Source organism: Geotrypetes seraphini, chromosome 11 (genome assembly GCF_902459505.1).
Source record: "Geotrypetes seraphini chromosome 11, aGeoSer1.1, whole genome shotgun sequence".
Classification (NCBI taxonomy): domain Eukaryota; kingdom Metazoa; phylum Chordata; class Amphibia; order Gymnophiona; family Dermophiidae; genus Geotrypetes; species Geotrypetes seraphini.
Genome location: NC_047094.1, coordinates 72,270,760 through 72,293,551, shown reverse-complemented (window position 1 = coordinate 72,293,551; position 22,792 = coordinate 72,270,760). Strand labels below are relative to the sequence as shown.

At 44.7% G+C, this 22,792-nt stretch overlaps 2 protein-coding genes across 5 annotated transcripts; one reads left to right on the top strand and one right to left on the bottom strand.

Moving 5' to 3' along the window:
• Positions 1–126: 126 nt before the first annotated feature.
• Positions 127–14,496, bottom strand: LOC117369251 (interferon-inducible GTPase 5-like). Of its 3 annotated transcripts, none has more exons than XM_033963534.1 (3): positions 14,442–14,496; positions 6,199–6,798; positions 127–4,117 (listed from the first exon to the last, which is right to left on the bottom strand). In XM_033963534.1, the coding sequence occupies exons 2-3, from the start codon at positions 6,795–6,797 to the stop codon at positions 2,911–2,913; spliced, it is 1,806 nt and encodes a 601-aa protein (XP_033819425.1). In that variant the 5' UTR covers position 6,798; positions 14,442–14,496; the 3' UTR covers positions 127–2,910. The 3 variants fall into 3 exon arrangements, with proteins under 3 accessions (XP_033819425.1, XP_033819426.1, XP_033819424.1); XM_033963535.1 differs by lacking the exon at positions 14,442–14,496 and adding an exon at positions 13,392–13,513; XM_033963533.1 differs by lacking the exon at positions 14,442–14,496 and adding an exon at positions 13,358–13,489.
• Positions 13,564–20,869, top strand: LOC117369250 (interferon-inducible GTPase 5-like). 2 transcript variants are annotated; one of them, XM_033963531.1, is made up of 3 exons: positions 13,564–13,701; positions 15,708–16,407; positions 17,627–20,869. In XM_033963531.1, exons 2-3 carry the CDS (start codon positions 15,722–15,724, stop codon positions 18,831–18,833), a joined length of 1,893 nt encoding a protein of 630 aa, XP_033819422.1. In that variant the 5' UTR covers positions 13,564–13,701; positions 15,708–15,721; the 3' UTR covers positions 18,834–20,869. The 2 variants fall into 2 exon arrangements, with proteins under 2 accessions (XP_033819422.1, XP_033819423.1); XM_033963532.1 differs by having other exon boundaries at positions 13,610–13,748.
• The last annotated feature ends 1,923 nt before the right edge of the window (positions 20,870–22,792 follow it).

The following is a 22,792-nucleotide window of genomic DNA, read 5'->3' as shown; positions in this document are numbered from 1 at the left end:
ATCTGCTATGGAAAATAATGGGTGTAGAAATGAAAATAAAATCTATACCTATTATTTACTGATCACACCCAAAATTCTCCTAACTGTAACTAAAAAAAATGGGAGAAAAATTTACATTCAGCCAGCTTACAGGTATAAATCATTTATTACCTAAACAAATATCTTTGACAACCATCCAATGTACTTCATTCTAAGCAGGTAATATATTATATGTTTACTACACCTATTTAAGTATAGTGACAATGTAATACAGAGTTGAATTGTGATAGTCGTACACCTTTCTCTGTCTTATTCTCTTGCGGATGAAATTGCTATTATCAGTTCAGCATTATCTGCAAATTTTCTGTGTATAAAGCCAAGCAGGAACAGCAGTCAGAAAATCTAGCTTGATACCAAACAGGAACAGCTTCAGTTCAATACCCCTTGTATTTCTTTTACCATGGGGCTAACCATGCCTCTCCTATGAAAAGTAGAAAGATCTGATGTTTCTCTACAAGGGCTTGTGTCTACACAATATCAGATAGAGCTAAATCCACCCATCTCAATGTTATGAGGGACACATACACAAAAAAGAGAGCCATTCTCAGGCCATTTGGCGTTTTTTTTCCTTTTTTAGCAAAGCTCTGGGCTGGGGTGATCCGGCCATGGGCTTCCTGGTTCGTTAGTGGTTTTGGGGCGGATTGAGCTGGCGTTAGTTCAAGCCGCGTAGCACGGGGTTAGCGCGTACTAATCTGCTGCGTGTGCTAAAAATGCTAGCGCACCTTAGTAAAAGGAGCCCTTTATTTCTGTCATGACTAGGTTGCCTCAAGGATCCTTTCAGCTATTTTGTTTAACATCAATATGTTGCCACTGTGCACTAAGGGCCTTTTCTTTTTTCTGAGTAAAGATAATTTACATGTGCTAGTTACATATTCATAACTGGATGATCTCTAATCGATTAGCGATTAATTTGGTGAAGACAGAGCAACTTTATCAGAGTTGCTGCAGTATTAGAGGTAGGTCAAGGGTTTATTCCTCTTTGCAACCAAATTAAGAGTTTGGGTTTAAATTTTAGGCTTTGGTGTATTTGTCGCAGGAGAATCCTTACCACAACTTTGAAAAAGGGGCCCTTTCTCAGTTACAGATTTTTGAACTGTTCTTCAACCTTTAATCCTTGTTCAGCTGGATTGTTGCAATTCTTTATCTAAACTTAATGTTTTACAATCAGTACAGAATTCAGAAACACAGCTACTTGAGGGATATCTCATTTAGATCATGAAACACTATTGCTTTGTCTCACATTGGTTGTTAGTTGACTAGCATGTGAAGTTTAAGGTACTTTGATTTTCAAGGCATTAGGAGGAGAAACCCCTTTTTATTTTACTAGTACAGTAGATGCTGTTATCTGGTACCCATGGGGATTGGTAGATGCCAGATAACTGTAGTTTTGTCTCCCTTCCCACCCTCTTCCTCTATCATCCCCCCACCTCCTCTTGTAGGTCCAGCAGCTGTGGTCTGAGTCACTTTATCTCTCCTCCAGCACCACACTTATGGGTCCCTACCCTTCACCCTTGGACTCTCCCCCACCCACACTTCTAGTGTACCTTCCCCCCCAGATCTGGCCTCTTGGACTCCCCTCACTTACCCAATGCAGCAGCTAGATAGCAGAGATAGCACTGAGAAAAGGCTGCTCGCGGTCAGCCACGGCAGGGCCTTTCCTCTGCCTCGTCGGAAGCAATGCAGCAAAAAAAGTCAGCTGGCCCTGAGTAACCTGTTTACAGCACTGCCTCTGCTAATTGGCTGTCATTTCAGATCGGTGAGGGAGGGAGAGTGGTTGGCAGGTCATGATCGCTGCTGTTGCCAGAGGGCGGGATGGAGTGGGGGTTGGAGGGGGGTTGTCAGATCAGGACCGCTGCTGCTTCAGGGGCTGGAAGGAGGACAACTTTTTTTTTTTTTGACGGTTGAGCAAGAGTGCCGATTGCTTGAGTACCGTATAATCAGGATTCTACTGTACTATAAAATTTTATTGTTCAATGAGGCAGCCTCACTCTGGTAATGACATGTTTTTATGAGTACTTGTTTCAAATTCTTATTGGTTAGTTGAATTCGTAATAGATCATTTTCTATTGCTGGACTCTTTCAATGAAACCAACTTACAAGTGAGGTCAGGTCCCAGATGAATTATTATACCCTTCAAAAGCAGGTGAAAAAATTGTTATTTCAGAAGGTATTTGGTTAATTTTTTTTATTACTGATGCAGCTTATTTAGTTGATGTTTATTTGTATATTGTTATACTAAATTTATTTATTTTTGGTTTAATGTTTGCTTTTATATATTATGTATGTTTTATTGTACCCTACTTAGAACTGTGGATTGAATGGGTAATAAATATTTTTTAATAAATAAATAAGCCTGTGTGTGATGCAGTTTATGTTTTTAAGTGTTCTCCCGTCCCTCTGTATTTTTGGAATGACTTAACTTTGGCTACACCAAAGTTTGTGTGGAGATAGATCTTTGTATATCAAACTTTTCTCCTTTTGAAAGTTGGGATGTGATTTGTGGGGAAAATGCAGGGAAAGTAGAAACATGCTTGTCTTACAAGAAAACTATGAACTTTGAACTATGAACTCCTGTGCCTCTTTCCCACAGATCACAGCCATTCAGTATAAACTCATAAGCTGCTCTGTACTATTCAACCAAGGCAAAAGCATGAGACTTGACACCTTCAATCCAATAAAATATAAGGAACAAAGCTGGAGCTTTGTATTCTGTCATCATTGATGGTGTAGGAATTGTTAACTGGTGGAAAAATGATTTCAACTGTTAGACTGAGATAGAGCTGAACTGACATATTTTACAAAACTATGAATCATCTAAAGTGCTTGCAATGGTTACTGCTGCTATCACAGGACATCCTTCATTCTGCCTCGTTAGACTTCTGCCTCAAAGGCCTTCACCAAGACTCTCTGGGAGTCTGAAGCAAGATCTTCAAGGGCTTGGGTCAGCATTGCATAAGTAGCTCTGAAGGCAATGCCTCCTGATGCCACCGAGCCAAAGACAGGAATTCTGTGGAAGAAGAGATTTGCTACCACAAGCCCTGTGCCTGTAGCCTTGGAAAGCATGTGCACCACTAGGTCTTGATTTATGGCTTTTCCCAGAGGACTCTGGATCACAGATTTCAGTACTTCCACAGGCTTTCCAGACTTTTCTGACAATTTGGCCAGGGATTCTTCATCCAAGTCAAAATCCTTACGGTAGGTGGACAACCTTGCTAGCAACATGGAAATGTCACAGACAAAGGCAATACCTGGGATAGGCACTGCAGCCACCAAGCATGAGATCATAGCTAATTTAAAGATTTCCTGGCCCAGGAGCTGCTTTTTCTTTTGGATGATGTTCTCGGAGAGGTTGGGGAGGGACAGGAGGAAGGCTCTTTTCTTATGTCCTGGGAGCTCCTGCTCCATGGTCTCCTGAAACTTCTGGAAGTCATATTTCTCTAGTTCATGGCTGGACAAAAGAAAAACCTTCACATTCTCCAGACCTTCTTGCTCTAGGTTTTTCTGGCAATTCTCTCTGATTGTTTCCAAAATGGCTTCCTCATCTACAGGCTGTCTTCTGCCTCTTTTCATTGAAAATACATCATTGTCCACCTTGGTGCGAACAAAGTAGAAGTTTTTACCCTGCTTGCCTATATCTTTTGCCAGTTTGATGTGGTTCTCCTTGAAGCGCTCTGAGGCAAGGAGAATGAAGAAGTCATAGATGTGAAAGTTCACACGCTCCAAGTAATCCACTGCTTTGAACATTGGCGTGCCAATACCAGGAAGGTCCCAGATCTTGACATTGGAGTACTTGGAGTGAATGTACTCTTGGGGAACACGGGTACATTCTACAACACCAACTTCTGCTGCCCCTGGATCATCATCTTTAAGTCCCAGCAGCGCATTGACAAAGCTAGACTTTCCGGCGCCAGATTCTCCTGTGATAGCAATGTCCAACTTGGTGTTGAGAATGATGTCTAGGCTATGCTGGATACGGGCTACCACTGCAGGCACACCTCCACTTTCATAGGCTGCCCTGATTTCTTCAATCTCCTTCACATCAATGATGTAATACTCCTGATTTGAGGCTTTGTGTGAACTATGGGGGAAGACATAAGATGATGCTTTAATGATGCATAGACATATATGCAACTCCAATACATAAATAAACCAGTGCCCACATGCGATGCATCCCACAGTAACCAACAGCTTGCACTTATCATGATCATGCATATAGATAGATATAAATGACTCAGCAGCTCTATCACACACTGCTATACCAGTGGTAAAGAAATGTGCTATACACTGTATACATATGTTCTTCTAGAAGTAAACAACACTGTGGCTACGATGACAGTAGCTCACAACAGATGTCTAAAAATCCTTTATTGATTCGACATGAGTCGTGTTTCGGCTAAGGTGCCTGCATCAGGAATCTGAATATGGCATGTTGAAATGAAATGGCTTATATCCACAATCCTATTATTTGAACCAAGTGAAATCACAGTTAAAGCTTGCCAAAATATTGTGGCAATAACACTCTGCTCTCTTTCTCACTGCTCCTTGTGACCCTGGGTAAGTCATTTAATCCTCCATTATCTCAGGTACATTAGATAGATTGTGAGCCCGCTGGGGTAGATAGGGAAAATTGATTACCTGAATGCTTAGACAGCCTCCAGTGATATAAATAACATAAATAAATAAATAATATTTCAGCAAGCTTTAACCGCAATTTCACTTGGCTCAAATAATAGGATTGTGCACATAAGCCATTGGAATTTATGACATCTTCCTGCAATTTTTCATTTTGATACGACATCTTCAGACTCCTGATGCAGGCACCTTAGCCAAAACAGTCTGTGATGAGTCAATAAAAGGATTTTTAATTATCTGCTATGGGCTATGGTCGTCATCTCCAGTGTTGTTTGCTTGGGCTGAGCGTGACTTGTTCTTGTTTGGTGTTGGTTGTTCTTTTAGAAGGCAATCTCACCCAACATGCACACCTCAAGCTCAAGAACAGTATGCATGACTATGTACACATAGCTCCAGGGAAGGTATTTCTGGTAAAAATTCCTTGAGAGAACAAAAATGTCCCTCAATTTTTCTGTTTCTCAAGGGGAAATAAGGACTTTATCAGTACAGGCAGTCCCTGGGTTAAGAACGAGTTCCATTTTTTTAAATGGTTTTTAAGATGAATTTGTATCTAACTCAGATCCTGTACAGTACATAGTCTATAAAAACATTAAGCATTAAAGAAACAGTCCTCAAAATAAAGTACTGTAGTTTAAATAGAAAGAAAAGATAGGAGGTTTACACTTACTTTTGTTCTTCATCTGTCCCATTATTCCCACTCATCTCTCTCTTCCCCATCTGTATCTCACGCCTCTCCCACCACCATGTCCAATATTTCTCTCTCCCTCCTTATGCTCCACAATTCTCTTTCATTCCCTCATGTGCACCATCTCTTTCGCTCTCACTGAGACACCCTTGTCCAACAATTCTCCCATGTTACTCCCTCCCCACCTCAGCATCTCTTTCCCTCACTCCCTCCATTCATCCATCCTATGTCTCAAGTTCATGCTCCCTCCCTTTCTTCCTTCCATCCTTTGTCCGAAGTTTGTGCTCACTTCCTTTCTTCTATGTCCCAACACGACCCTGCTTCTTCCTTCCTGTTCCAGCATGACCCTATTCCTCCCTTCCATGTCCCAACGCACCCCCCCAACAAATTCATGCCTCCCTCCCATGGATGTTTACCTCTTCTGGCCAGCTCCCTCCTCCCAGCTACACTAGTCATCACAAAACTGCGGTTCCTGCATGAGGCCCGTGGCTGACCTAGAAGTCTTTCCTGTCAGCTGCGGGCAGTGTGCAGGAGCCGCTGCTCATGGCTTTGTGAAGACAAGTGTTGCTGGGAAGAGGAAGCCAGCCAGAAGAGGTAAACACCCATAGGAGTGAAGGAGGCACAAATTTGGGACACAGCACAGAGGAAGGATGAAGAGAGATGTGTTGGGACACGGGAGGAAGAGGGTCATGTTGGGACAGGAACGGAGGAAGAGGGGTGTGTTGGCACAGGAAGGGAAAAGCAGAGCTTAGTTCATAAGTAAGAATCCAACATAAGTTGGATGTTCTTAACCCTAGGACTGCCTGTATAGGGTGAAAATTTTTATCGCATTAGACACAAACCGTTCATATGTTCGCACATCTTCCTTGAGGATTTGCTGTAGCAGTGGACAATCCAGCTTATAGGGTTCATAATTGGACACCAAAAAGATCTGGGAGTTCTGCAGGCCCTGGCTCTGGAGAAAGTCCATCTCGATGCTCTTCATCACCTGCAGAATCTTTTGCTCCTCATAGTTTGCCTTCATTTTACGTTTGACAGTATGAAGGTCCAGGTCCACCTTGCTGCGGACAAAATATACTATCTTGCTCAATTCCTGGACTCTCTTGGCTTGGGCTGTATGCCACTCGCAGAAGTGGCTGGCAGTAATTAATACTAGGATGTCTGCTTCGGCCATCCAGTTCTCTGGATGGCTGGTAGGATCTTTGTTGTCGACATGCAGCTCCCACAGGAAGAAGTTAGGGTGGGCAGGCTGCATTTGGAGGACAGGGCCCTTAGTGCACATTTGGGGCTTCACTGTCTCTCTGTGCTCTCCATCAGTCAGACCCAGGAGAGCATTTATGAAGGAAGTCTTCCCAACCCCAGCTTCTCCAGCAACCATAACAGAAACATCACCTTTCTCCCCAGAGGGGGTGCTGGACTCAGTACTCACAGGCGTCTCCATCCTACCAACACAAGGAAACTTTTACAGTATCAGCACCATAACATAGTAACATAGTAGATGATGGCAGATAAAGACCCGAATGGTCCATCCAGTCTGCCCAACCTGATTCAATTAAATTTTTTTTAAAACGTGAAACCCTGAATGAACTATAGCTCTATCAGTGCAAAAGATTAAGATGTTTCTAATCAACAGATATGCAGTCACAGTTTGAATGCTGAATAATGCACACCATATAGACTGCCAAGAGCTCTGAAGAGCAAGACAGAGAAAAAGTGTGGAGAGAAGCAAAGGAGATGATAAACAGCAGGTGGATGTGTGACAGAATGCTAGAAATTCAAGTGTGCTGTCAAAAGATATGGATACCCTAGAAATACAAGTGATGGGCATGTAAACCACGTTTTACTAGGAGAGTTCTCTCTAGGACAGTGCAGATATATTTTCTGGTATTTCCCATATTTATTTTGATTCTTGTCCCTTGATATTTAACTGGCCAGAAACATTTGCTGATTAGGAAGAGTAAGCCCATGAAATCCAATTCAAGGTTGGCCAGTGCCTAATACCATTCTCCTATCCGCTCCCCCTCCCCCAATGACATGGCCTTTAAAAACAAACAAGAAAATTGTTTTTTTGCTTTATAGTTTTAAGAGTCATCATCTTTAAATGTTTGATCTGAGTCAGGAGAAAATCATAGTTACCTGGAACAGGAAGACAGTTCTCTCTGCAGGATTTTGAAAAGCTCCAGGAAGTCAGCCCTAAGGGGGTGCTCCCGGCCTTGCCGTTCAGTCCCCCCCCGCCCCCGAAGGACCGCTCGCCCCACTGACCTTCCTGCACCACCTATGAAGCAACTCGCAGCAGGATCGCAACGTCAGAGATCCCTGAGCTGCTTGGGCGCTGCTTCCTGCGCCGCGGTCTCGCCCCTCCTCTGACGTCAGAGGAGGGGTGGAACCGCGGCGCAGGAAGCAACGCCTAAGCAGCCCAGGGATCGCAGACGTCGTGATCCTGCTGCAGCTGCTTCATAGGTGGTGCGGGGAGGCCAGGGGGGTGAACGGTCCTTCGGGGTGGGTCGGGGCATCAGACCTTCAGGGTGGGGCGGGTGGGCAGGCAGGCAGGCTTTCAAGGGGGAGGGGGGGGACAGGCAGGCAGGCCTTCAAAGGGGGATGCAGGCCTTCAAGGGGTGGGACAGGCCTTGGGGGGGTGCAGGCCTTCAAGGGGGGGGGGACAGGCCTTCAAGGGGGGACAGGCCTACAAGGGGGTGGGACAGGCCTTCAAGGGGGGGACAGGCCTACAAGGGGGGGGACAGGCCTACAAGGGGGTGGGACAGGCCTTCAAGGGAGGACAGGCAGACCTTTAAGGGGGGACAGGCCTTTGGGGGGGACCCTGGTTTAGAAGTACACGGAGGGAAGGGGGTGTTCAAAGAGATGTGCATATGCCAAACTTTGGGGGGGGGGATGAAGAAATAATGGGTCTGAAAATAGAGGAGAGGGAGAGAGATGATGGACCATGGGATTTAGGGAGGGAGGGAAGGAACAGAAAGGGAGAGAAATTGGATACAAGGGATGGTGTGGAGGAGGGATAAAGATACTGGATAGGAGTGTAATTGGGAAAAGAAAGGGAGAGATGGTGGACTCTGGGGTGGTGGGGAAAGAGGGAGAGATGCCGGATGAAAGGGTAGTTAAGAAAAGGTGGATCTGTGGAGGGAGATGAAAAAAAGGAAAGATACCAGACTTCCTGGGAAGGGAAGGGAAATGGAAAGGGAGGACAGAGTTGGCAGATGGATGGTTAGCATGCAGAAAGAAGGAGACCCTGGCAAGCAAGTTATCAGAAGAAAACCAGAGCCTTGGACCAACAAGATTTGAAATATAACCAGACAACAAAAGGTAGAAAAATTAATTTTATTTTCTGTTTTGTGATTATAATATGTCAGATTTGAAATGTGTATACTGCCAGAGCTGGTGTTGGACTGCAAACGTGAGCTAGGATTTAACAGAGAGAGGAAAAGTCCTTTTTGTTTCTTTATTTTATTTACACCACAGCGCCAGTGTGGTTAGGAGAAGCCAAAGGGGGTGAAAAAGCTATAAAACCCACCAGGAATTTTCACTGCCCAACTGGGCAGTGAAATCGAATTGAAAAACCAATTCAATAGGCTGAATCGAATTGAAATTTTTTTTTCCTGAATCTGGCAGCATTAGTTTGCGCTACTGTCTTAGACTTTAGGACCTGGGATTGGGGAGAGATGGCATCCTCAGTACTTTATAATGCAAGTGAAACGAGGATTTGGTCAGACTTTTGAAGGGTCTGCAGAAAAAAAATATTGTATAGGCCGGGGACATGAGACAGCAGGAAATGGGAACTTTTCTTCCTTCTATTTTTGTGAATGGAAAGGCTGAGGATGTCAGAGAGTTCAGTTAAAATATGTGCTTTATAAGAAAATATAATAATGTGTTTTATAAAGTTTATAGCATAGCTGGCCTACCCAGTGAGGTGTTCCTAGTGGTGGTGGTGGCAGCAGCGTGTCAATGTGTTGAGAGGAAGAGGTGGTCTGGGAAATTCTGCTGAGCAAACTCCGGGCCCATTTCCACCCCCCAGTTAGTCCACTCCACTCAACTGGTTCACACACTGAGTTGGTCTTTGGGTGTTGTTTTGGGATCTCTTCCAGTGGTTTATCAGTATCTCCTTCTGGTCCAAGGAAGGAAACTTTGTTATCCTTAGCATTGACCTACAGAATATGTTTGTAACAACGCTGCTTGTGTGGCATTAGGCTATGTAGTGATCGAAAGAAAAAAAACAGACCTTTGCACATTTTTGCACTATATGGTGGGTGTATGAGGAGATTCACATTTCATGCACAGCTAAGTCCATGTGAAGTTACCTTGTGCTGTATTTGACATCTAGCAAGGTCTCTGTTTGAAAGGAAAGATCTAAACTTAAAAATGAAGTGGCCAGAAGTTATGGTAAAAGCAGATAGTGTAGCTGGTTTTAAGAAAGATTTGGACAAATTCCTGGAGGAAAAGTCCATAATCTGTTATTAAGACATGGGGGAAGTGTCTGCTTGCCCTGGATCGGTAGCATGGAATGTTGCTACTCTTTGGGTTTTGACCAGGTATTAGTATCCTGGATTGGCTACCATGAGAATGGGCTACTGGGCATGATGGACCATTGGTCTGACCCAGTTAGGCTATTCTTATGTTATGTTCTCATCTGTAGGGGCCTTTGTTTTCACTTCTTATTTTAATGTATTTTTTTTTTCTGAGAACTTATCAGTGTTTTTTATAATGGGAACAAAAATGGAAGAGAATTAATGTGTGTGGAATGGGGGGGGTAACTAATTTCTTCAGCTAAATAATTCAATCCACCTCAACCAGACATAGGAGAACTCACGCACCATTCACACACCCTCCAACCAAAATCGTCAAAAGAAAAAAACAGTTCAACAACCTCCTAGCCATTCGAGCTGCAACACTCGACCCCCAACTCTACAACCTATTGACCTCGACCACAAACTACAAAACCTTCAAAAAAGAAATAAAAACACTTCTATTCAAAAAACACATAAAACCGAACTAACACAATCAGAACTGTCCCAAGTATCACCTGCAACTACTCTATATGTACTTCTGATGTCATGACAATTCAGACATAATTTATTATGTCTGGAATATATGAAAATTTTCACTGCCTGTTTCTATTCTGACCATTTATTCCGTTTCATGGTCATTACAAAAAATATTTTTTTACATGGGGGGGGTGTCAAAAAATGATGGGCCCCGGGTGCCACATACCCTAGGTATGCCACTGAGTATGGGGGTGAATGTTTGAGTCTTGGTCTCATCTATCTCAGGTTCATACGATAGTGAGAACTCCCAGAATACATCTGCAGCTTGTCTCATATCAAAAGGAAATAGTCCTTTTGACACTGGAACATGCTGGTAAACATCCTAGAAACATTTTAAGGAGCATAAATACTTAACTGGTGGCGGTCAATGTTTGTATGTTTTATTTTTTAAAAAAACACTGACCGTTTCAAGCAGAATTAGACTCCAGTATTCAATGCCAGGCTGTGTCTAGGCATCAACTGTGAATATTAGCATCTGACCAAACTCTTATCAGGCCACCAGCTCTTATGCGGGTCCCATCCAACATTTAGCTGGGACCTGTATAAGACATTTATGTGGATCTCTGTTGAATATTGGCTGGGACCCGTATAAATTGAATGTGCATTTCCCCCCTTTGCATCCTTCCTAATTTTCATCACTGACCCCTCCCCCCATCCAAACCCTGACACAAGAACTTGCCCCCCATCTCCAACACAAGCTCTGATCACCTCCCACCCACAAACAACCTCAGTAACATATAGTAACATAGTAAATGATGGCAGACAGTCTGCCCAACCATACACTCTCTATAAATTAATGATTTAATTTAAATTGTTCTTTTTCTTAGATATTTCTAGGCCAGAAACCCAGAGCTCTGCCGCTGAGACAGACAGGGAAAAATGCTTGACTACCTGACTATATATAATAAAAATAAATAAATAATAATGTAACCCTTTCTGAGCTCCCCTGGGAGACCAGAATAGAAAACTGAAATAAATAAAATGCTGTGCTTAGGTTCCATCCACGAGAGTCTCCGTCAAAGCTCACTTCAGCCCATCTAAACCATCCCAGCTGTCAAATTCTCCCCCACCCATCCTTAAATGAATAGCCATTTTCCTAACATTACTCTTGAGTCTACCACCCCTCAACCTCAAATTATGTCCTATGGAAAAGATTTTGTTCTACATTAATACCTTTCAAGTACAGTGGAACTTTGGTTTACGAGCATAATTTGTTCCAGAAGCATGCTCGTAAACCAATTTACTCGTATATCAAAGCGAGTTCCCCATAGGATGTAAGGGAAACTCGCTTGATTCGTTCCACCTCCTCCCCCCTTCCCGTGGCCACTGGCGCTGCTCCACCTTACCCCCCCCCCCCCCCCCCCGAGGCCACCGGCGCTGCTCCACAACCCCCCCCGCGATCCGGCATCCCCCCCCCCGTGATCCAACATCCCCACCGCTCGCATCGCAGCCCCCCTCCGCTGCAATCTGGCATCCCCCACTCACCCACCCACCCACACACTTTCTCTTACCCCTATCTGGCACCGGCACCAACGCACAGGACATGCCGGTGCTCGGAAATATTCCCTCTTCCTTGTGCTGGGCCTTGAGCATCTGTGCATGCTCAAGGCCTTCTAGTTTTCGCTCTCTCGGAGAGAATGTGTTTGGGTGGGTGGATGGGTGAGTGGGGGATGCCGGATCGCGGGGGGGGGGGGGAGCTCGTAAATCAAGTCAAGCTTGGTTTCCGAGGCGCAGATTTTGTAAATGTTTTGTTTGTCTTGCAAAACACTCGCCAACCACGGCACTCGTAAACCGAGGTTTGACTGTATTTGAAAAGAGGGGCATCAACACCTTCTTCTACTGATTATGCCTCTCTCTATACAGCCTAGCATCCTTCTGGCAATATCCCTCACCTTGTCACATTGTTTCTTTGCCTTTAGACCTTCAGCACTATCACCCCAAGGTCCCTCTCCCCATCCATGCATATCAGCATCTCACCTCCCAACACATAAGGATTCTTCTGATTTCTAATCCCCAAATGCATTATTCTGCACTTCTTTGCATTGAATTTTAGTTGCCAGAAATTACACCATTCCTCTAACTTTTGCAGATCCTTTTACATGTCTTCCACTCCCTCCTTAGTCTCAGACTCTCACTGCCCAGCACAAGCAATTGCCCCCTCCCATCCTCCCCATCACAACCTCAGATCCCTTCCCACTCCACAGAAGTACTGAGCCTATTCACAACCCTCTGACACAAGCAGTGACTCCCTCCCATGGGTGGCAGTGACACTGCTCTGGAGCTTTGCTTTGTTTACATGCACGTTTTATGTAGTGACATCTTTTGTGTAAAGTGTGTCCGATTACATTTGTGCGCCTTGACACATCAAAATTGAATGTTGCATTTTCTGGTTATCTACAGACCACCAATTCCAGGTTAAGGTTTCTCTGTAAATCATGCAATCACTGATGCAGGTCCATAGGCCCAAACATGACCATGTGGAGTCTGGTTTCTATGAATTGAAGATTTCCCCTCCACACAAGCAATACCTGGACATAATCTCATATATACCCTACCACAGCAGGCCGCCCACCTCCCACTTAAAACAGGTCCCCTAGGACCTACTTTAGTTCCTAGTGGCTCAGGGGGGGCAGGAGGGAACCCCACTGGCTCCTGCCACCACTGCCCCACAGGATCACAGGGGACATAGGGATGGGGGAAGAATGAACAGAGATTGTTGGGGGACGGGGTGCACAGTGTCTTTAGGCGGTGCCGTCGGGATTCACATAAGAGTGGCGGCCTGGAGAGCCTAAATTCTACCCGGGCGGTCAGCGTTTGGAAAACACACTGGCGTCCGCCATTTGAATATTGGCTGCTGAGCTGCCAATGCTAGAAATGAGAGAAGAAAATAAACGGCCCCAGATCGAGAGTCCGCCCCGGCCATAAGAACCTGAAGGACAGAGCGAACCTGGGATAGATCGAGATAAATAACCTCTCCCCACCCGAGCAAAGGGTCGCAGGTCGGGATTGACGAAGCGTCTGCCCTCTCGGTGCCGAGATCGGGATCCACTCTCTCCGGAGATCAGGGTGGCGTTTCACGGTAGCTCCCCTCGGTGCGGTGTACAGGCAGCGGCGACGGGAGGAGGAGTCTGATTAGGGGTTGAAGATTGCCGAGTTTCGTTTCTCGGATGTCATTGTGGTGTCTGCAAAAAGCAGGACCTGAACATCAATCCTTCCTCCAGAACGCAGCCAGAGCCCTCCCCACCCGGGACAGACAGACAGCAGCCAGAGCCCGGCTTTGGGCCTAGTCAGGTAGGCGCCTGAGAGGAAACAGCGCCGGTGCAAATCCTGTTTTATTGGTAATCAGCCGGTTCCGTTGTGTTTTGCTGCGTGCCTCTGCCCCAACCTCCTCTGACAAGATGATTCCTCTTGCCTACCCTCGGAAAACAGTCGGAAGGGGGGGGGAATCATTACAGTTGTCCTTATTTGAGGGGGGGGGGGGAGTTGTCTTCATATGAGTTCGAAGGGTCATTGGGTAGGGTGCGGTCCAGGAGGAGAAATAGGTAACTGCGTAGATTGTCAAATGTTTGAAAGCACCAAGTGCACTCTGGCCTAATATGCCCACCCTTGCTTTCTAGTCCCCTCCCCACACTGTGGCTCTCCTGTAGGGGACTGCTATTGTCGCCCTCATGAGTATAAGAAAGTTGGTTTTCTGAGATTTCCCGCTTACCGTGTTTCCCCGAAAATAAGCCCTAGTGCATTTTTTGGAGCCAAAATTAATATGACACCGTCTTATTTTCGAGGATGTCATTTTTTCCATCTATAACAATCATCTCTCCCTTCATCGTCTCCACCCCAATTTTTCCTCTTTCCTTTCAACTCCCCCCCCCCCCATGTGCAGCATCTTTCCTTCCCTCCCTCACATCCCCCTGTGCAGCAGAACCCCAGGGACCCTCTCACCCATCCCCTTTGTACAGCATCTTTCTATCCCTCCATCCCATCCCCTTGTGAAGCAGAACCCTACCGATCCTCCCACCGTGAGACTGACATACCACAGCTCCGAGGCCTCTAAAAACAGCAGTGGCGGCAGTGGTCACTGATTTTGCTGTTTTTGGAGGCCTTGGCCTAGGAAGTGACGTCAGAAGTAGAGCTGATGCAGGCGCGACACCAGGTTGGGGGTTGCTGCTGTGCCAGGAATGTTATGAGGAAAGGGAAATGGTACACAGGTGTGGCCGTGGACTGCCCCCTCCCCCCCACTGACAATAAGTACCCCTATTGTATTGTACATCCAGCCCTAATACAGAGGTCATGCTGAGGGCTTGAGATGTAACCTTTCTCTCAACCCACTAATACAGTGGTCTTTGCTAATTTTTAAGCGAGGGCTGTTTTGGGTCTAGAAGGGGTGAAGGAGAGCTAACAAATATGTTCCTACTTTTGGCCATGACACCAATAACGCTTCTCGACATTCATGTGAAGTAACCTTGAAGGATACTAGTGAAAGGATATGTAGGGAGTCCCAGTAGAAAGGTTTCAATAATGGTGAAAGTGAGCCAGGAGGGTTTAAGATGAAGGCACAGTAAAAGATTCAGATTTTCTCTGTCTTCTCAGCAGCTTGTAGTTACAAGGAAAAAACCCACAATTTGAAGTATCTGTATACAAATGCTAGAAGCCTAAAAAATAAAGTAGGAGAGTTAGAGTATATAGCACTGAATGATGAAAATCACAGCGTTGAGAGCTCTGACCCAGTTCAACCGTTAAACATACATGGACTCCGCCCCTCTTTTCTAGCCATCCAATAGGAAGAAGGCATAATTAGTAAAATGCTGCCCACTCAATACGGGCATTCAGACCAGCAGGGTGGACAGACGTAACAAAAAATCTATCTTTGTTCTTTCTGTCTTAGAAGGCGGTGCCAATCCCCACGTCTAGCAATATAGAAGCAGTGTTCTAATACAGCACAGCGTAGGGATCCAAACTCATGTTTAGCCTCAAGACAATGAGATACCAGAGGCTCTCCCAAGCGTCTGGTATTTAAACATGGTTTGTGCTCCAAAAGCCTCGTCTTAAATCGGCGAGACATGTCCAACATAAATAAGGTCACAAGGGCATATGATGACATAAATGACCCCTGTCCCTCCTCTCAATCCAAAAGTCCATCAAGCAGTGACCAAGCATTCTACTAGCTGAACAACATATCTTTCCAATCTATTTTCATTGCACAGAAAACTGGAAGAGACATATCGACAGTAAATAATCACCTGAAATTCAGAAGGACAGATGTGTGTTTGCTAAATGCATATATTCTTGTTTTCTTGTAGACTATAAAAGAAATATGGCAGATGCCACAGCAACTGATGAAGTGCTGAAAGGTGTGCTAGAGCAGTATGAGATGACGGGCAACAAGGCCTGTGCTACTAAGATCCAAGCTTTGCTGAATGCAGTCAAATCTCTGAAGCTGAGTGTGGCAGTTATTGGAGAAGAAAGCTCTGGGAAGTCCACATTGGTTAATGCCCTGCGTGGCCACCAAGAATGCTATGATGAAAGTCACATCCCTTTGTTCTTCAAAAACACAGAGAAGACCAGGGTGCCCATTAGTTATCCATTCCCCACATACCCCAATGTCATGCTGTGGGAACTTCCAGGTTATGATGCTGAAGCTTCACTGGCCCAGTGCCTGAAGAGCATTGACCTCAACTATGATATCTTCGTGTTGGTTGTGGTTGGTTGCCTTACAGACACCCATGTCAAACTACTCAAAACTATTAAACAGAAGAAAAAGTTATTTCAAGTGGTCTGCACCAAGGTGGATCTGGAGGTACACACATCCAAGAGGATCCTGGGATCCCTCTTCACACTAAAGACCAATCTACAGACTCTGAAAAAGGGATGCACAGAAAAACTGAGCAAGGAGGGACTCGATGCAGATCGATTCTTTCTGGTGTCTGGGCTGGAACCTGCAAAATATGACTTTACCCAACTAGAGGATAATCTGGAGAAAGATATCCTCAGCCTGAAACGGTTAGAAACTGCATTTTTCTTTTGTTGGGGGGGAGAGGGGGTTCTGGCTTTCACATAATTAGATCTATAGTCGGGGTTGGCTCAACCTATAGACAAGATGAGACACAGTGATAAAGGGTACCAGAATCACTGTTCCCTCTAGGCCCCCATGATCTGGCCTTTCTTCCTCACTCTTCCCTCCCCCACCCATGGTCTGACAACCACCCTCTCTCACAAATTCTCCCCTCAGCAATCTATCTTCAAATTTCTAGAGGGCACCAGCAGTGTCAGGAGTCACATATGCTACTTAGGGCCAGCCCAGAACCTTCTCTCTGCTGTAACATCCTGGTTCCAGCGGAGCTGTACATAGCAGAGGGAAGGCTTAGTGCTGGCTGCAGATAGCATATGTAAGTCACTGCTGCTATTAGCACCCCCTTGGAGTTTGATTTAGATTGTGGAGGGTAGATAGAGAGAGGGGGGAGATGAACTGTGGTGGGGGGAAAGAAAGAAGCTGGGGGCCTAAATAGAATGGAGATTTTGGTGCCCTTAATCACCAGCGAGGAGAGGGAGAACTTCAGAGTAGAGCCTGACTGGAACAGGATCCTCTGTTTCTGCTGAAACTGAATCTATGACTGAAACCGGCCGCTCAATTTCAGCAGAAAATGAAAATGAAGTTTTCCCCCCAATAGCCCCCACAACCTTGCCCCCTGCCCCACCCCCGGGCCTACCTTGTTGGTGGGTAATGGGCACAGGAACATTCCCAGGAATGTTCCCACTCGTGCCTGTGAATGACCAATTCCAGATCAAAATGGCTTCCGGGTCTTCCAGCAGCAGTCTTGGCAGCCATTTGACTGAGCAGCAGCTTCAGATAGGAATGAGTGGGGTTGTTCTTGTCCCTAAAGAGGCCACTAGATCAACCTTGAGGCTATACCTCCCATGAAGGTTGAAGGTGGGCTGGTAAGAATGGACACACTGGTCAGTAGTGTCAGGCCCTACCCTGGAAAATATTTGGTGGTTCTCCTTCAGCTGTTTAGAATCCAAAGTGGCCCCTGTTTAAAAAATTAATGAAAACCACTGAGTTACAGTAATGGGTGAGAAGAGAAAATGCAAAGAGAGGAAATAGAAAGATGACAACTGAGGCAAAAGAAAAGGTAATAAAGACATAGTAAATGCAGAAAAAAATAAGAGATCCAAATGAATAACAGGCTGAAACTTTTCCCTTTTGTCTGTGTTTTCTCAGGAAGTTTGAGGCCAGTGCAGAAGGTTTAAAATGCAGGAGCCAGGAGAAGATGCAGCAGATCTGTGAGGTCTGTGAGACCAGTCCACTGGCATGCTTCCCTGTCATTATCAGCTCTGTCTTCAGTGCACCCATTAACATACTTCTGGACATCGCTGTCATAGGGGAGACTGGCTCTGGCAAATCATCCTTTGTAAATGCTCTGAGAAATGTGACAGCATTTGGGGGAGAGGAGGCTGAGACAGGTGTAACTGCCACCACAAAGATAGCAGCTGCCTTCCCATACCTAGGTGCACCAAACATCCATGTTTGGGATCTGCCAGGGTTTGGGGCTCCAGATCTGCCAATGGAGCAGTACCTTGAAAACATGCAGCTGGACCGTTATGATTTCTTCATTGTGATTGCATCTGAACGCTACAAGCATGCACACAGTGTGCTGGTGAAAGCCATTGTTGCACTGGGAAAACGGTTCTTCTATATCCGAAACAAGATTGATGCAGACATGGGAACTGGCCATAAACAAGAAGCCCCTCTGCCCCTGATAGAGGCAGAAAAGCGCCAGAGCAGGATCAAACAGGACTGCATAGATGCTCTAAGGAAAGAGGGTGTAGCCCAGCCGAATGTCTTCCTAGTATCTAGCCTGGCACCTGAAGAGTTTGACATGCAGGAAGTCAGGAAAACTCTGGCTCAGCAAGTTCCAGGATTGAAGAAGGAAGCTTTGCTAAGAGCAATCCCAGCCCTCATCACTACTGTTGTGAGGAAGAGGAGGAAGGAGCTGATGAAGAATGTCTATGGTAAGGCCCTGCAGACATGTTTGCACTCCATTGAGATCAACTGCAAGGAAGCTGTGTGCAGTCTGACCTCCATCCTCTCCGCATACTGCATAGAGCTTGGCTTGGATCAGGAGTCCATTCAGCAGATAGCAGAAACCACTGGCACACCAGTTGAGGAGCTGAAGAATGAGATCCAGTGTCCACTGGCAAAGGAAATCAAGGAGGATGATGTTTTGAAGCAAGTTTGCAAATCTGTACCCCTCACTGCCTTGGTTTGGACATATGTTCCATACTGGGGGCAGTCCAACAGTCCTGAAATGTCTTTTGAGGCCACTTACAGTTTGCTGAAGGGTGCAGTGTGGGACCTGGCAGAGGATACCGAGCGGGTGCTGCTAAAGGCATATGCTGAGAACTTGCACAAGGAGACCACTGAGTGAGAGTGAGGCAATTTCACTGATATAGACCCAAACCATAGCCGTCCTGCTAAGTGAGGTCTGTGGCACATCCCCTTTATGATCTCGTAGGGTGTTCAGCTTGGTGATGTGACATTTTCCTATAGTAATTTTGACTTGCATTTCAGAAGCTGCTGTAACGTAATACACTATATTCTAATAGTATGAATCATCTGTGGACTGAGTGAATTTATGGAATGACTTGGACATGAATTACCAAACTGTCTTATCTGGTAAATGTCCTGTCTTTCACTAAGCTGCAGTAAGCACTACGGTGCCCTTACTTAAAAAGGCTTATTGTGGAACACACGCAGTTGTCCTGTGGTAATTTCATAATCAGTGTGCACTAAAAATATATATTTTAATTTTTGTTGGAGGGGTGTATTGGAGTGGGGGGGGGGAAGAAAACAGATATCCCTGCTTAATCAGCGCAGCTACATTACCGCATGCTAACTGTTCAGAGCAGGATTAGCATGAGTCCTTATCACCTACAAAATAGGTATCTGTAAATGCTCACATGGTAATTTTTTTAAAATGGCCCTGTACAATTGGTAACAGCACATGGCTATTAATTTTTAAAAAATGGAAAATCAGCCATTTTATTGCAGTGATAAAAATGGTCCTAGTGCATGGGAAAAACCTGTGTAAGGGTGCACTAAGGCCAGTTTTTGTTGCAACTAAGAAAAAGGATCCCTTAGTGAACTAAACCTCTCCCAAATCAAACTACCAAAGCATCTATTGTGAAATTGGGAGCTGGAGAAGAGAAACCCAGACCTCCTGTGAACCCACATTTGTTGCCTGGCTGGCTTGATCCTTTGTTCTTGTGGTAGTTTGTGTAGGAGATGGCAGGCCATATCCAGTGTTCTCTAGCATGTGCTTCACTGTTTGTCGTGCTGCAACTGTTAACCCTGACACAAACCACCTCTTTCCAGAGTTCTAGATATCTGTTGTCATTGTTGCCCTGTTTCCATTTCTGTCCAGCATATCCTTCTTGTGGTTGCCTCATTTAACTGCAACAACAAAACCATATGTCATGTTCAGTCAATCTGACATATCTTCGCCAGGACCTTCCTGGGATTTCAGCTCCTAAGGGAAATTGGATGACTCCAGGATAGCAATAGCAGAATGATCCAGGTCTAGACTGTTGACATGTAATTCATTGTCGCTTAAGAAAAGAAGGAATTATGGGGCTAGAAGTGCAGGGCTCAAATAGCTTTTGTTAATGCTCTTCTCTGTGCATTTCAGTAACACATTGTCAAAGCATAAAGGAGGTCGGGCCTAAATTATTTTGTAGAAGAAAAAGATGCCAAAAAAGGTTAATTCATTTCTGGCTGATGGAATAGATTAATGGTTCTGAGAACCAGGGAAACTAGGTTTGATTCCCAGTGCACCTCCTCATGAATTTGGCTAAGTCACTTAACCTTCCATTGCCCCAGGCAGAAAATAAGAACCTGTATATAATATTTAAACCATTTTGATTGTAACCACAGAAAGGCAAATCTCATTCCTTTCAGTTATCAACTGTTGAGAGAGATGGGGGTAAACTGTTAACAGTCAGCTGGGGTTGTCACCTCACCCCTTGAAAATAGGGGATCCAGTTCTGGTTTTGGCCAGTGGCATGCATGGAGTTGTAGTCAGGGGCAAAAACGTGCTGAGATAGAAACACTACAAAATGTAGATACAGTAACTATTTAGGAGAGAGATCAGGCAGGGGCGCACAGGGGTGATAAACAGCAATACAGGAATTGCTAGAGAGCAGGATGGGGTTAAGCAGACAATAGCTAGAACTAATAGAAAATAAAGGATATTGTGATGCAGTGTCTTTTTTACTAGAGTTGAATGTGGTGAAGACATTAGAATATTAAAAGTTGATTTTATTATTTTATCCTTTACAATAAACTTTGTTGGATATTAATAATAATAGCTTTATTTATATCCCGTCATACCTATTCAGTTCAAGACGGTATACAGTATAGTATAAATACAGTATGGATACCGCAGGTATCGTGGCAAATGAAGATTACAGCATTGGTTTGGGGGGGGGAGAAAGTAGGGAGGGTGCACAGGTAGGAGGGGGTGCATATTGGGAATGTAGGTGGGATGGATGGGTTTCAAAGGATCAGATAAACTTGTTGAATAAATGAGATTTCAGAGATTTTTTTGAAGGATTGGTATGATGGAGAATTCAAGAGGAGAGCGCTTAATATGTTGTTCCAGATGCCTGCATGGAAGAATAGTGTCCTATCAAGGAATTTTTTTGTATTGACATCCCTTGGAGGGGTAGGGAATGAGAACAGAAGAGTATTGCGGGAGGGGTGGGATGGTCCTGAAAATGAAGTGCTTCATGAGGTAGGTGGGCGAGGTGCTGAAAAGTGTCTTGTAACAGAGGCAGCCGAAGTTGAAGATGATTCTGGCTTCAAGGGGTAACCAGTGCAGTTTTCTGAAGTATGGAGAGATGTGGTTGGATTTTTTTAGGCCGAAGATCACTATTACTGCTGTGTTTTGGATCACTCTTAGTTTCTTAATGGTTTTTCGTGGGATCCTAAGTAGATAATGTTGCAGTAGTCCAGTGAGCTTGGGATTAGAGATTGGACTAGTAGCCTAAACGCAGTGAAGTCAAAGTAAGGTTTTAGCGTGCATAATTTCCATAGTAGGCCAAAGCATTTATTGATCAGGATGTTGGTATGGGCATCAAGGGTGAGTTGTTGGTTGATGGTGACACCAAGGATTTTTATGGTAGGATGGATTGGGAAGATGCTGCCATTTAGGTTGATTGAAGAGTCGATGGTTTTATCTGGGTTTGGTTTAAGTTCGAAGTTTTTTTGTCCATTGGGATACCTGGTTGATGACTTAAGAGATGAAGGATCTGGTTTCGGTTGTTAGGGTAGAGATGGGGGATGATGATTGTGATGTCATTTGTGAAAAATGTAAGATTTGATGTTCAGCTTTGACAGTGCTTGGCCTAGAGAGGACATATATATGTTGAAGAGTGGAGGAGAGAGGGGAACCTTGTGGGATGCCACAGGTGTTGACCCATGATTGTGAGTAAGATTGGTCACTGATGACTTGATAAGATCTGTTTTTCAGGAAGCCCTCGAACCAGTTTAGAACTTTGCCCCTAATTCCGCTAGCATCCAGACAGTTAAGTAGGCTTTCATGGTCCACCAAGTCAAAGGCACTACTCAGGTCAAATTGGAGAATTAGTGCTTGGCTCCCTGCACTAAGTATGTGATAAATGTGATCCATGATGGAGGCTAATGCAGTTTCAGTGCTGTGGTGTTTGTGGAATCCCAATTGGCATTCGTGTAGTGTAGAGAATTTATCCAGATAGTTTGTTAGGGCAGTGTTGATCAGGTCTTCCATCAGTTTGGTGAAGAAAGGGATGTAATGACGTGCAACGATTTTGTACACATCCCCAGAAACTGCCTGTATACTATACACTACTGTGTACTTGAGAACAAAGTCCTCACATCTGCAATTTATTATTTAAAATATTCTAAGTGGATTACAACATTCACTGGTGGCCAAAATTGTGGAAACACCTAGCATTTTAGGCATTATGGTTTAAAAAAACCATGGCTATAACATCATAATTTTATTTATGTTTAAACAATTTTTATTGATGACAACATCAGAACAACAATTGGTATACAGCAGCAACAATAGCCAGATACAAAAATCAAAACCAACGAGTCAAATCATCGATCTTTTGAATAAGAACACAGTATAATCCCCCCTCCCCCAATAGGCCCATCCCCTAACTCCCTCCTCCCTCTCTCCAATCCCCCCTCCCCCAACTCAAAAAACAATCCAGAAGAGTATAGGCGGGCACATTGAGACTGATAGTCCCAAGAATAAATCTAGAGGGCCTGAGCTCTTATGCTCTCCCCCCCCAGATAGCAACAAATGTCTCACCCACACATGCCCTGGAGAAGAATATATAC

Excerpts from the sequence above, each read along its gene's own strand:
- LOC117369251 (XM_033963534.1), bottom strand. The coding sequence starts at position 6,797 with ATGGAGACGCCTGTGAGTACTGAGTCCAGCACCCCCTCTGGGGAGAAA. Across the intron at positions 4,118-6,198 it reads GATGTGCGAACATATGAACG|TTCACACAAAGCCTCAAATC; the intron begins GTTTGTGTCTAA and ends CTTCCCCCATAG.
- LOC117369250 (XM_033963531.1), top strand. The coding sequence starts at position 15,722 with ATGGCAGATGCCACAGCAACTGATGAAGTGCTGAAAGGTGTGCTAGAG. Across the intron at positions 16,408-17,626 it reads GATATCCTCAGCCTGAAACG|GAAGTTTGAGGCCAGTGCAG; the intron begins GTTAGAAACTGC and ends GTGTTTTCTCAG.